At 36.4% G+C, this 14,378-nt stretch overlaps 1 protein-coding gene across 1 annotated transcript in view; it reads left to right on the top strand.

Annotated features, from left to right (window-relative positions):
- The first annotated feature begins 2,951 nt into the window (after nucleotides 1-2,951).
- LOC135203745 (uncharacterized) overlaps nucleotides 2,952-14,378 on the top strand; it is a 102,846-nt gene continuing 91,419 nt past the window's right edge. Inside the window, exon 1 of the mRNA XM_064233685.1 lies at nucleotides 2,952-4,028. Within this exon, the coding sequence (XP_064089755.1) occupies nucleotides 3,926-4,028 (103 nt within the window). The 5' untranslated portion in view covers nucleotides 2,952-3,925. The remainder of the gene's footprint in view (nucleotides 4,029-14,378) is intronic.

The following is a 14,378-nucleotide window of genomic DNA, read 5'->3' on the forward strand; positions in this document are numbered from 1 at the left end:
AGGAAAAATGGCAAAACTTTTTTCAGATAAAAATAACCACGAACCTTCAAACTCGATTTCCAGTTCTCAACAGAAAGTAAAAAGTGAAAGAGAAACGAACCATTAGCAGTAAATTGAACAGAAATGACGGCCATTGCAAAACTCAATCACTCAATTGGTCGTACTGTCGCCCGGGTGGGGCGGGGGGGGGGGATCACTGACTTGTTCCAGCTCCCATGGGCATTCCTTCCTCGTTAACGTGGAATCCGAGACTGTTTGTAAGTGGAGGGTTGAAGGTATTAACTCTTTCTCGAAATGTCTCCTTCGAAGTGGAAATCGTTAGTTTTTTTTTTTTTTTTTTTTTTTTTTTTTAGAGAGAGAGAGAGGAGAGAGAGAGATAGAGAGAGTAGAGAGAGAGAGAGAGAGAGAGAGAGAGGCGAGGAAGCCATTTTAAATAAATTGGGTTTGGAGGAGGAGGAAGTGGGGGGAAGGGGATTGAAGGGGGAGAGGGTTGCCTCCGAATTTGTTGTTGTTAATTATGTTATTGTCTTTGCGTTTTACTTGTATATAATGATAATGAGTATGTATGTGTTCTACGTATATATTTACCTCATATCAAAAGATAAATAACATTAAAGACTTATGTGAATACTCCCATGCATATGCACAAGCGCACATACATATACACTTACACATAATTACACCCCTCTACAAAAAAAAGTAAAATAAGAAACCAATATAACAAAAATTACCATGAAACCCAAATCCTCCATCCTCCCTCCTACTGTGTAATGACCAAGAGCAATTATTCCTATAAAAAAAAAGATCTATGATAAAAAAATGGAGTACATCCTTCATAAACCTCTTGTGCATATTATAAAAAGTCCTCCATAAAACTCCTGCCTATTAAAACGTAATGACTCATTATTTTAAAGACGACATCTTCGGAGAACATATGTTCCTACGTGTTCATGACGCGTATCTGCATCGTGTGTACATGAACATGGTTACAAAACACCACGAGAGAATGGTTTTCATTGTATAGCTTGCGTGGTATATAGCCAGCATAGCATGGCTTGCATGGCATGGCTTTTTATCACTACCCAACTTGCTTAGGACTTCTGGTTTCTGGTCTCCATAGCATAGCTTACTTAGTATAGCTTATATATTACAACTTGCATAGTGTGGCTTTTTTTTTATTAGCTAACTATTATCTTAGGAATTCTTGTAGCCTCCATAGCGTAGCTTTCATAGTATAACTTCCATAGTATAGCTTGCATAGCATGGATTTTTGTATTAGCAACTATCTTATGAATTCTTGTAGTTTTCATAGCATAGCTTCCATAGCATAGCTTTTATAGTATAGCTTCCATGGTACAGCTTGCATAGCATGTATTTTTTTTATTAGCTAACTATCTTAGGAATTCTCCTAGCTTCTATAGCATAGCTTACGTGTTATAGCTTCTACTGTACAGCTTGCAAAGCCTGGCTTGCTTAGTGCAAGCTAATATTCTTTAGGACTGCTTCCATAGAATAGCTTCCAGGGAGAGATATGCCTAGTGTGATTCGCAGAGGAGGTTACAGAACAGTTTTTCAGAGTATAGCTTTCCAGTTATAGCTTCCAGAGTGGCTCGCGTCTTCCAGAGTGAAGCTTTCGATAAAATACTTCCACGGCGTAGGTCAGAGTAATTATCTTAGAGCGCAGCGCTAGTATCGCATCTCTCTGTCTCTCTCTCTCTCTCTCTCAGAATAACAACTGCAGTTTTATTATTTTTTTTATTATTATTTATTCATTTGTTTACTTTTTATTTATTTAATATAAAGTTGACACGATCACCTTTCGCTTATGGTAGCTTGTTCAGGACAGAGAGAGAGAGAGAGAGAGAGAGAATAATGACAATCCCACCTCAAAACCAACTTGAAGATTGTGATACACGCAGGATGAGTGAGTACAAGGACAAATAACGCAGCTAGGAACGACGATTTGCTATTTTCATTACCGGATGTGGCTAGGCAACGTGTGTGACAGAACCGACGATTGATTCGTCGTGTTATCTGGCGCCGCTGTTCGCGCAGAAAACGATGATAAGATTCTGATTCGAAGCTGTTTTTGTTACTCGGAGTTGATGATGATCGCGATTGGGGAGCGGTCGGTCATTCCCTCCCCCTCCTCTTCCTGCGCCTGTGGGCCTTTACTACTACTACTATTTCCTCTCTTCTCTCCCCCTTGCCCTTCCTTCCTTCCTCCGGCCGGTGAGGCGACCATGCGGTCGCTCGGACGTACGGACGCAATTCCCGAACCAAAATGCCGACCCGTCCGTTAACAGAAGCGTTGACAACGCGTAGCTTATCCTCTCCTCCTGCCAGTAGTAGTAGTAGTAGTAGTTGTCAAGGGTAGTCTTTGGAACGGCTCCCCTCTTGTAGGACGACAAACCATCAGACGACAGTAGAACGGAAGACCCTCATTACGAACGCAGAAGAAGATGAAGAAGGCAATGTTTATCATAATTGCCTTTATGAAGTTATGTTCTAAGTTGATGGATTGACGACGTATAATTAATCAGGACTGCATATATGATTTCTACAACTGATATTTTTGTTATTCTGGTTTTATACTTTTTTCTATTTATTTAACAACTCATTTCACTTGTAATGTGAACTGCTATTCGTATATGCATTAATATATTGTCTACAGTAGCGTTTTAGAAAGTATGAGCAATAGCATACCGATAGCTCGACCATTCACGTCCGTCGTTACAAGACAAAATAGATTCTTAAACACCCATTGCAGTGTTGCCATAGCCATTATTTATAAAAAAAACAAAAGGGTAGGCGGTAAAGGAAAATACTTCGAGGAGACTGTGCAATCATGCTGACTCTCGAAGAAGGCTGCCTGCCTGCGTCACTCACTGACTACGACTACCACTACTACCGCTTCTGCTGCTGCCGCTGACTGACTGACTAGCCTAGCCTGCCCGTGCTGCCTGGCTGCTGCTAAGGCTGCCTGCTGCTGGCTCAGGGCTTTTAGTTAGCGCAGGACTAGCGCCGCGAGAGCACGTGTCCGTGGGAGGAAGGCAGTCTGATCGCGCGTGACCCCTTCGCAACGTGTTATACTGTTTACGGTCCTCCGCGGCGTATGGACGCTAAACTTCTGTGATTTTCTTCAAAGCTGCTCTTCTTGTTTTAGACGCGTGTTGATTGGTTTGCGTGCATCATCCTGGCGTTGCAGATACTGTGAATTTTATGAGTGAAAAGACTTCAGACGAAGCTGTGAATATTTGGAATTCTGAGGGACTGGAATTTATCGAATTTGCAAAGAGGAGAGTTCGTGCGTATGACTATAAATTTAAAATGAGGGTTTTGCTAAATTTTAATTACGTATAACATTCAAGTGGACTACCACGTCATTTTGAGAAGGGTTTATCATGAAAAGAGTAGCACAGAGATATTTGTTACATAAAAAAAGGCTGAAAATATAAGTAAGACAATTGTTGACATTTGAAACAACTTCAAAAAGTTACGTGAAAAAGAGGGGAAAAAGAGAGATACGCGAAAACAAAACGGCAATATTTTCATTCGGGAGACATTTTTTGACGTTTGCAATTTGCAACAGTCCTCAAAATTTAGCCCCATCCCCTTAAATAAGAGAGAGGAACAGAAGATATTGCAATACTCATTCAGCCGTCTCAAAAATTACGTAATAAAAGAGGACACTGAAAAAAAATAATATTCTTTAAAAAAAAATCGAGCCAAAGTAGGATCCAACTCTTCTCATTTCCCCTCAGCGACCGAGGGAAGAAGGAATGACAGATTAGAGGGGAGGGCAAAATACCCCTCTCACGATCTTCCCCCACTCCTCCACCCTCTCCCTCTCTCTCTCCCTCTTCGCCGAAATTGGAATCTCGTAGGACTCGCCAAATCATAAAGGAACCGCTTCCAGTCCACGATGGGACCCATGGGTGAGGCCTCCCCCCTCCCTCCAGGCCAGAGATGGCACAGGGACATTTATCTGTCAGTCTTCGTCTTGGCGGTGGCCCTGTTCCGCACAGGTAAGTTGTTGGAAGTTCTTTTTGTGTGTGTGTGTGTGGGGGGGGGGGGGGGTGGGGAAATGGCGGTGGCGGTTGTGTGGTGAATTTGTTGTGTGTGCCGGAATGTTGTTTGCGGTGCTAGAAGTAAAATAATAATAGTTACAATGGTGTTAATAAATACATTATTATTATTATTATTATTATTATTATTATTATTATTATTATTAGTTATTATTATTATTATTATTTTATTATTATTATATTATTATTATTATTATTATTATTATTATTTTATTATTATTATTGGGAAAGTAAATCCACAAAAGTATGCCTGTTTGATTTTGTTATTTAAAATGTATATTTCAAGTTTATTATTATTATTATTATTATTATTATTATTATTATTATTATTATTATTATTATATTACACAGTCGTATTACTGACAAAAGATGGAAGAAGGAGTGAATAAAAATCACATCAAAATTCAAATTAAAATAAAAAAAAAGGAACAAAATTAAGTCACTTTCGACCGGCCAATTTCCAGTCATAAATTTCAAATGTCCAGCTATTCTCTCAACCTTCCTAATGCCCGTAACTTGCCCAGGATCGACGTACGCGAGAAAAAGAAGGTTTGAGGGATAAGGCAGAGGGCCAACCACGAATCTTTGAAGGGGGAGGTTATAGAACTTGTGGGAGAAAGGGAGCAGGGTTGAAGTTCCAAAGTTTTATGTTGTAGGAAAGAAAATGTGTGAAGAGATGGCTTGAACGGGCGCTGACAGTTAAAATATTTGTGTGTATATATATATATAATGATATATCATATATATAATATATATATTATTATATAGATATATATATATAAATTATATATATATATATATATATATATATATATAATATTATATATATATATATAGTGTTGTATGTATTTGTATATTATATATAAATTCTTATTATATTTTATATATATATATATATATATATAATTTAGCATATATATATATATATATATATATATACCGTATATATAGTTGAGAAAAATATTTTCTTTTGTCGAAAATCAACCTTGAAATATGGAATCAAAGAAATATTCATAGTTGAATATTATATGTATATATTTAATGTCAGTTTTCTCAAAGTAATCTATTTTTGCTTTCTTGTCTTATATATAATAATACCATGCGTACAGTTATTATTCAAAGTGAACTGTCTCTCTAAACTCTCTCTCTCTCTCTCTCTCTCTCTCTCTCTCTCTCTCTCTCTCTCTCTCTCTCTAGTGTGAAGATAAATGAAGACATATTTAATCGCACTGTGTTCTCCACCTCTATTACAATGGAGGTCTCTCTCTCTCTCTCTCTCTCTCTCTCTCTCTCTCTCTCTCTCTCTCTAATATGAGTAGAAAGACATACTGAATCACATTCTGCTCCCCACTTCTCTGACAAGGGAGAATTCTCTCCTCTCTCTCTCTCTCTCTCTCTCTCTCTCTCTCTCTCTCTCTCTCTCAAAAGGCTTCCGTGATTGGCTCCTGATATTTCGGGATATGGTGCCTTTGTCAAACCCGACGTTGGAACTCTTTGTTCCTTAATTTTAAAGCCCCCCCCCCCCCCCCCACCACATAATTTTTTTTCTTCGTGTCCTTTACTTGTTAGTTAGAGAAGTCTTGTATATTTTTTCTCTTTGCGGCAGATTTTTTTTTTTTTTTTTTTTTTTTTTTTGTCGAGTCCTGGACGAATATCGAGTTCGTTTCGACTTTTGTAAAATGTATTTTATTGATATATTTAGTGAATTAAATCGTATATATATATAATATATATATATATATATATATATATATATTATATATATATATATACAGGGTGTCCATAAAGTCCCAGTACCATTACAAGTATTTATTGCGTATGTGCGTGTCTGTGCGTACCAAATATTTTTGTAATATAGCCGTTAGTACGAAATATGAATAGCCGTAACTGCTATTTATGCTTTCTTCCTTATTTGATCTCTCTCTCTCTCTCTCTCTCTCTCTCTCTCTCTCTCTCTCTCTCTCTCTCTCGATGCTTATATCTTTAACTATAAATGAAAGAAGTTATAATGATGTTGTAATGGGTAATTTGTGCTCAGATGATACTGCTCATAGATATATTTATAATAATAATAATAGTAAAAATAATATAAAAAAAAGACGTTCGTACTGATATTAATACTAATATAATATTCATCGTTGTTCTTATAATGAACAAGAATTAAAATCATTTTCATCAGCATAAAAATAAACAAAAACTTACCAATATCATTGTTGTTTTCTTCGCTGTCGTATCCCGTGTTGTTGTTGTTGTTGTTGTTGTTATTGTTGCTGTTGTACTGTCTTCATTGTGATATGCCTCAGCGTTAATATTCATCGTTGTTCTAATAATGAACAAGAATTAAAATCATTTTCATCATCATGAAAATAAACAAAAACCATTAACAATGCCAATATCATTGTTATTTCTTCGCTGTCGTATCCCATGTTGTTGTTGATGTTGTTAATGTTGTTATTGCTGTTGTTGTACTGTCTACATTGTAATATGCCTCAGCGCTCCCGCGAGACCTTTGAAATTACCGATGTAATAACAGAAAATGATTATTCCAACTATTCTTTCGGAATTACTTCCACTCCGGTAAAATCAAATTGCATTGAGTTCCCGGCGATCGATGGATTATGGCTGCTGATAGTAATTGCCTGGCAGTGTAATGGCCTTTGATGTTGTGTGTGTGTGTGTAGGTGTAGGTGTGTATTTATACAAATGGTATATATATATATATATATATATATATATATATATATATATATATATATACACTGTATACGATATATATATTTCAAATTGCATATTAAAAAGTAAATTTAAGTAGAGATTGCTCAATGAAATAGAGGAATTGTGTTTTTTATTTCCATAAACAAAATAAAAAATACTATGATTTATTAGACATAAAAATATAATGGTTAAATGAAAAGCCGAGATTGATTAGAGAGTGTTCAATGAAATAGATAAAACCGAGAGGAATTGTGTTCTATTTATATAAACAAAACAAAAAATACTATAATTCAATAGATATAAAAAATTATTGTAAAATGAAAAAATGATATTGAGGAAAAAGCTATTTCTCATTTTGGTAACAAGTGGCCAATTCTGCCAATTTGCTGTAATGAATTGAAAATGAGAATTTAAAAAATTAGGCTAGATTATAAAAAAACTAAGTAAAAGTTCAGTTTGACGTAAAAATAATTTTCTATCTTCGCAGCATACGTCATACCTGAATTTTATCATCCTCCCCTTAGGAGATGTTAAAAAACAGTTGTATATTTGATACATTCAAAAATTCTATAAAAAAAAAATAAATTGAATATTCTTGGGAAATTCATTTCCAAATAGTAGATACTAAGACACGTGTAAGCATTAGATAAATTCAAATATTATATGAAATATGAAATAACATTCAGATATGATATAAAATTCGATAAAAATATTTCTGTAGAAACACAATTTCCCTAAAACATTTCCCAAATCATTTCCCATCTCCATTTCCCGTTCCCAGAAGGAACCAACCCCAATACCCCCCAAGCCTTGTCACCTCCCCACCAGTGTTAATGATACCTTGAAATAAAATTATTTTTCCCTAATAAATCTTTTGCCTGTATTGATCCAGGAATGTTTCAAGGTCATGCCTGTGTCGCCGTGTGAGGTCACACTCCTCCTCCTCCTCCTCCTCCTCCTCCTCCTCCTCCTCCTCCTCCTCCTCCTCCTCCTCCCTGAGCCTTCATTATGATGTCATCATTATGGTGGAATTTGAGGGGCTAATTATTCTCTAATGGGTTAGATTTTGTGGTTATTAATTAATCTCTATGTAGGGAAAATTATACTTCAGGGTGAGTGCTTTTGTTTATTATTATTATTATTATTATTATTATTATTATTTTATTATTATTATTATTATTACCATTATTATTATTATTATTATTATTATTATTATTATTATTATTATTATTATTATTATTATTATTATTATCTCTGAAAATATTCATGAATTGTTAATCTCTACCCATTATCAAAATTGCTTACTCCACTCCCTCACTCCTTTTTACTAATTCTCTCTCTCTCTCTCTCTCTCTCTCTCTCTCTCTCTCTCTCTCTCTCTCTCTCTCCCCATATGCGTTGCCATGACAACAGACAGGAAGGAAGGAAGGAAGGAATGCTCGCGCCTATCATCTGTGTCCGAGAGACGGTAATTGAATCTTTTCCCCCGTGATTACCTTTCGTTCAACAAGGGCCCATGCTAGCGATTCTCTTGTGCGAGTGTGTATACACAGTGTATATATGTGTGTATGTATGTGTATGTGTGTTTGTGTAATTTTCCAGGGAAAAGCAGTTTTAAGATGCGTTTTGTTTTATTTTTGCATATACACACGTGCATATATATGTGTATGTGTGTATATTTGTGTGTGTATGATTCTCATATAAAATAAAGCTTTAGGATGTTAATATTGTGAATGGAGACTGCTGACCAGTGTGTGTAAGGTCACTTCAGAGAAAGGAAAAGTTCCATGATACTTAATTTATTTCGTAAATTTTTCTTATTGTGTATAATCCTATGATTGCCTATTAATTCAGGTTTGTAGTCTCTATCAAGGTTTGGAATTCTATCAACGCCTCTGTGTACCCAGGTCATTATAACCCTCTTTCTTTTAAGAGGCTGAAATGTGATAATATAATAGTAATAATTTTAGTCACTAGGGAACATTACATAGAGACTTTTATTGATGAAATGAGGCTGGCAGGCGTTACAACTCCAGTGGTCATATAGGGAGGTAGTGGAAAGTAATAGATAGGAATCAATAGATTAATTAGCGTCCCATTACCGTGTTATTGATGTATCGATGTAGGTGGAATGTCTACATTCAATTTTTTTCATAATTATTTATTAATTTCTGGATGGTATCTCATAGGGGTTGATCAGGCAACCTTCAGTGAGTTCTATTCAGTAAATTGGGTTAAATCTTGTGTCTCATGCGTCATTGGGACCCACTGACTTTTATAAATGGTCTGAAGAGCTTAAAACCATCTTAATATAGGTTTATGGCCTTAATTAGTGGTCATCCATCCAACCACTGACCATCGCCAGTGGCTCTTAGTTTCTCTGTTCGTGACAAAGGACACAGTCGATGCTCCTGATTAGAAACCTTCTCTGTTGTCCTCCTGACCTTGACTTTTGTGACGCCAGGTATTTCTTAATGAGGTCTGTTGGTTATTATGCTTGTTTACAAATTTTATAGAAATTTGTGTAAACAGCAGGAAACTTCCATTTTCCATAGGTAATAGAGCCCAGCCCCGGGTTAGACGACGGCAGAGCTTAACGCGAATTCATTCCGCGTAGATTATTGTTATTACACACAAAAAAATATATATAGGCATTGCATTTTCTTATGGAAAGATGTGATGTATGCGTGTATCAATTGAGTATGAATGTTTAGATATCAAAACGTATGTGTGTATTTTGACCATATGTATTTAGTATACAGCGGAGAGAGAGAGAGAGAGAGAGAGAGAGAGAGAGGCAAGTACGTTGGTGTTACCTCAAGTTCTCCGTTAAGATTGATGGCTGGCTATAGCGAGAGAATCTGTGATCCATGGTTTTGTGATTTCCTGGCTCCGTGTTCTCCAAGGGGGGTTGGAGGGGGTGGTGTTGTCACATTCACGTCACACGAATTTGCGTGCGCGTACGTGCGTACAATATATTATATATATATTTATATTATATATATAACATCTAATATATTATATATATATATTGTTTATACAATTATTTATATTATAATAAATATTAAGCTGTTTCCAGTCGTTAATTCCAGGGAAATCTTGTCCTTGGTGGTTTTATATCTGTTTACACTTCATTTCCAGCCGTCTCTTGGAGTCTTGAGAGCTTCTGAATAACTGCTTAAGTAACTACATGAAGGCTTAATAGTTATTCTTTAGGTAACATTCTTTTCCAAAACTTATTGTAGGCGCTGGGCTCTTTCTACGTTTCAAAGTAACTGTAGGAATCAGTCAATTTGTCTACCCAGACATTTCCAGTAATATAAATCACTAAATTTATCTGTCCGGTCTTTTTTGGTAAGTACCTTCCTTCTCTCTCCAAAGGCTATCCAAATGCTTTCTTAAATCATTCCAGGCCTTCAGTGTGTCTCCTTGTCTCCAAAGATTATCCAACTGCTATCTTAAAATCATTCCATTTACTTCTATCTAGCCTATACCAGGCATTTCCATCGAGTCCAGATGTTGTCTGGATCTTCTGCTGGCCGATTTTAGCGTTTCCAGCCCCCTTCCAGTATTTTCAACCTCCAACGTCTTCCTACATCATTTCCAACTGCTGTCTTAAAATTATTCCAGTTACTTCTATCCAGCCTATTCCAGGCATTTCCATCGAGTCCAGATGTTGCTTGGATCCTCGGCTGGCCAATTTTAACGTTTCCAGCACCCTTCCAGTATTTTCAGCCTCCAACGTCTTCCTATATCATTTCCAACTGCTATCTTAAAATCTCTCTAGTTACTTCTATCTAGTCTATTCCAGGCATTTCCATCGAGTCCAGATGTTGCTTGGATCTCCTGCTGGCCAATTTTAGCGTTTCCAGCGCCGTTCCAGTATTTTCAACCTCACAACGTCTTCCTATATCATTTCCAGTTATTTTCCAGCTTCCCGTACCGGGTCGTTCCAGATGTTCCACGCGCACCCTCTAATCATCGTCATCGAAATATCCAGCTCTTTGCTGTGATTCTGTCCACGGGTTGCCAGTGGCTGACTGCCTTCCCCGTGTCTTTCCAGATTACCATACGGTTCTCTGTTTCCGTATTTCCTTTCATTTCTGTCTGTAGCTTTCCAGGTTAGGGTTTCTATACTGTATATTATTTCCCATACTGTTCTTCCACAAGGGTCTTTCCATACTTCCATATAGTTCCATGACTAGTCCTCCTAGGTCCTTACAGGTCTTTCCGTAATGTCTTTCTATACTAAAATGAGTTTTCCAGGAAGTCTTGCCATACTCAGATGAGTTTTCCAGGAAACCTTTCCGTAACCAAATCAGTATTCCAGTGAGTCTATCCATAATAATGAAATAAAGAGTTTCAGCAAGACTTTCCATATTCTAATGAGTTTTCCTGGAAGCCTTTCAACACCCCCATATAATTCTGATTAAAATGAGCTAGTATGAATTACCTAATTCTTTATATAGGCTGCAGGACTGTGGGATTGATGAGAGACCATTAGCGAATGGAATAGATAAACTGGGCAGACCCATTTGCTCATTATTATTGTTTTCTCAAAGGACCCTCCCCTCTCTCTCTCTCTCTCTCTCTCTCTCTCTCTCTCTCTCTCTCTCTCTCTCTCTCTCTCATTCTTAGGGAAGTACACATGTAACGAATAACAGGAATCCTTCAGATTCTTTTAAATCATTTAGTTTAGGTAAGTCAGAGAGAGAGAGAGAGAGAGAGAGAGAGAGAGAGAGAGAGAGAGGACGCATTGCGGTTGTACGCTTACTTGTGCTTTGCTAAGCTGGTCTCCGCTACCTAACTAATTAAGTTTTTATTACATCATTAAAAATATTGTTGAGGGTCCTTTGAGAAAGGAGGGGGAGGAGGGGATGGGGATGGTGAGGGGGGTAGGGAGAGGGGCAGGGGTTGACGGACATACTGACGTAACGGAGCCGTGACGGATGGATCTGAAATAGCTCATCTCTCTCTCTCTCTCTCTCTCTCTCTCTCTCTCCTCTCTCTGTATGTGTGTGTGTTGTGTGTGTGTGTGTGAAAATCATGAATAGCTCTTATCTATGGCTGTTATAATAGTTATTTATTTCTCTCTCTCTCTCTCTCTCTCTCTCTCTCTCTTCTCTCTCTCTCTCTCTACTCCTCGTCTCTCTCTCTCTCTCTCTCTCTCTCTCTCTCTCTCTCTCTCTCTCACTTTAAATATTTAAAACAGCTGTTATCTAGAAAAATTAAAGACTAGTCTCTCTCTCTCTCTCTCTCTCTCTCTCTCTCTCTCTCTCTCTCTCTCTGAATATCTACAAGCTGTATCTAGCAAGTAAGACTGTTCTCAAAAATGTCTCTCTCTCTCTCTCTCTCTCTCTCTCTCTCTCTCTCTCTCTCTCTCTCTGAATATAAGTGAAACCTGGTATTCCCAAGAGACTGGGAATGATGATCAAATAAAAGGGTTCCAAACTTATAGATCAGATAGAAAAAAATAGGAATCAAGGGGGAACCGCAATATATGGGAAAGACAAAAAACAAGGAAAATATATGAGAAATATAGTAACTCAGAATGTGAACTAATAGCGGTAGAATTTGAATCTGAAAAATTAATGAACATAGTAATATATAGACCTCCTAATACTAAAGAGTTTGACTTAATAATTGAAAAATTGGATGATATATGTAGAAATCACAAGGACTGGACTATTCTCCTATCTGGTGACTTCAACTTTCCTTTCGTAGAATGGAAAGAACGAATAGGAGATTGTGGATGTACTTATACATATAAAAAAGAGAGTAATAGTAGTGCAGAAGATAAGAGGCAATTCGAAAAGCTATTAGATATGCTACTAGAATACAACATTCAACAAATAAATCACCTGCCAACAAGAAAGGAAAATACTTTAGACCTAGTATTTGTGAACGAGGTGAATTATGTTAAAGAAATAATAGTTTATAATGCGAGTATTTCAGACCATAATGTTATAGAATTAACAGTTCATTCCAAAGCAAGTGAAAACAGAGATAAGCAAGAAATGAAAAAGTGGGAAGGATATGGAAAATACAACTTCTACAGTAAAAATATAAATGGTCAGAATAATGAAGAATTAAACAAAGATTGGGATAACATTTTCGTAAGCGATGACATAAGGGTAAATACGGAGATATTATATAAAATATTAGAGAAAATAGTGGATAAATATATACCGAAGAAGAAAAGTAAACATCATTCATGCATACCAAGAGACAGAAGGATCTTGTTCCAGAAAATCAGAAAGTGGAAAAAAGGTCTTGCAAAAGAAAAAAATGCATGGAAAGTTATAGAACTAAAAAGTAAGATAGAAAATGCAGAACAAAAGATTATACAATCAAAAGAAAATGAAAAACGGGAATTGGAAGAAAAAACACTATAAATATCAAGCAAAAACCCCAACTATTATACTCATATGCGAAGAAGATGAATAAAAGAAGAATAGAAATAGGCCCTCTGAGAATTGAAGGGAGATTAACGAATGAAAAAAAGGAAATTTGCAACATACTGGCAGAACGATATAAGAGAGAATTCACCCCTAGAATAGATAATGAAGATAATGATATAGAAGTAAGGGACGAAAATAGTGAATATCTAGCTGACATAGAAATTAATGAAGCTGATATTGTGCAGGCAATTAATGAAATTAAAAAGGAGCTGCTGCAGGGCCTGATGGAATCCCTGCTATTTTGTTAAAGAAAGTAGTTCATTCTATCGCAAAGCCACTTGCAATATTATTAAGACAAAGTGTAGATACAGGCAAGATTTATGATGAGCACAAATTAGCATATATCACCCCTACTTTCAAAAGTGGATCAAGACTTGAGGCAAGTAATTATAGGCCTGTGAGTCTAACATCACATATTATGAAAGTGTATGAAAGGGTAATGAAGAAAAATATTATGAAACATTTAATAAAAAATAATTTGTTTAATATAGGCCAAACACGGCCGGTTTCGTACCCGGAAAAAGTACACAAACCCAACTGTTAGTCCACCGTGAGAACATATTCAAAAATATGAAAAGCGGAAATGAAACAGATGTGGTTTATCTAGACTTTGCAAAAGCTTTTGACAAAGTAGACCATAATATATTAGCAAAGAAAATTAGAAAACACAATATCGTAGATAAAATAGGAAGATGGTTAAAAGAATTTTTACACAACAGAAAACTGATAGTTATTGCAAACGATGAGAAATCGGATGAAACCAAGGTAATATCCGGTGTGCCACAAGGTACGGTGTTAGCTGCAATACTGTTTGTTATTATGATTGAAGACATAGAGAGTAATGTTAAGGATTCGGTAGTGAGTAGTTTCGCTGATGACACAAGAATAAGTAGAGAAATTACTTGTGATGAAGATAGGAACGCTCTACAGAGACCTTAACAAAGTATATGATTGGGCAGAGGAAAATAGGATGGTATTTAACTCTGATAAATTTGAATCAATAAATTATGGAGACAGAGAAGGAAAGCTATATGCATATAGGGGACCTAATAATGAGACAATCACAAATAAGGAAGCAGTTAAAGACCTTGGTGTGATGATGAATAGGAACATG

The sequence above is a fragment of the Macrobrachium nipponense genome, chromosome 36, assembly GCF_015104395.2.
Source record: "Macrobrachium nipponense isolate FS-2020 chromosome 36, ASM1510439v2, whole genome shotgun sequence".
Taxonomy (NCBI): Eukaryota; Metazoa; Arthropoda; class Malacostraca; order Decapoda; family Palaemonidae; genus Macrobrachium; species Macrobrachium nipponense.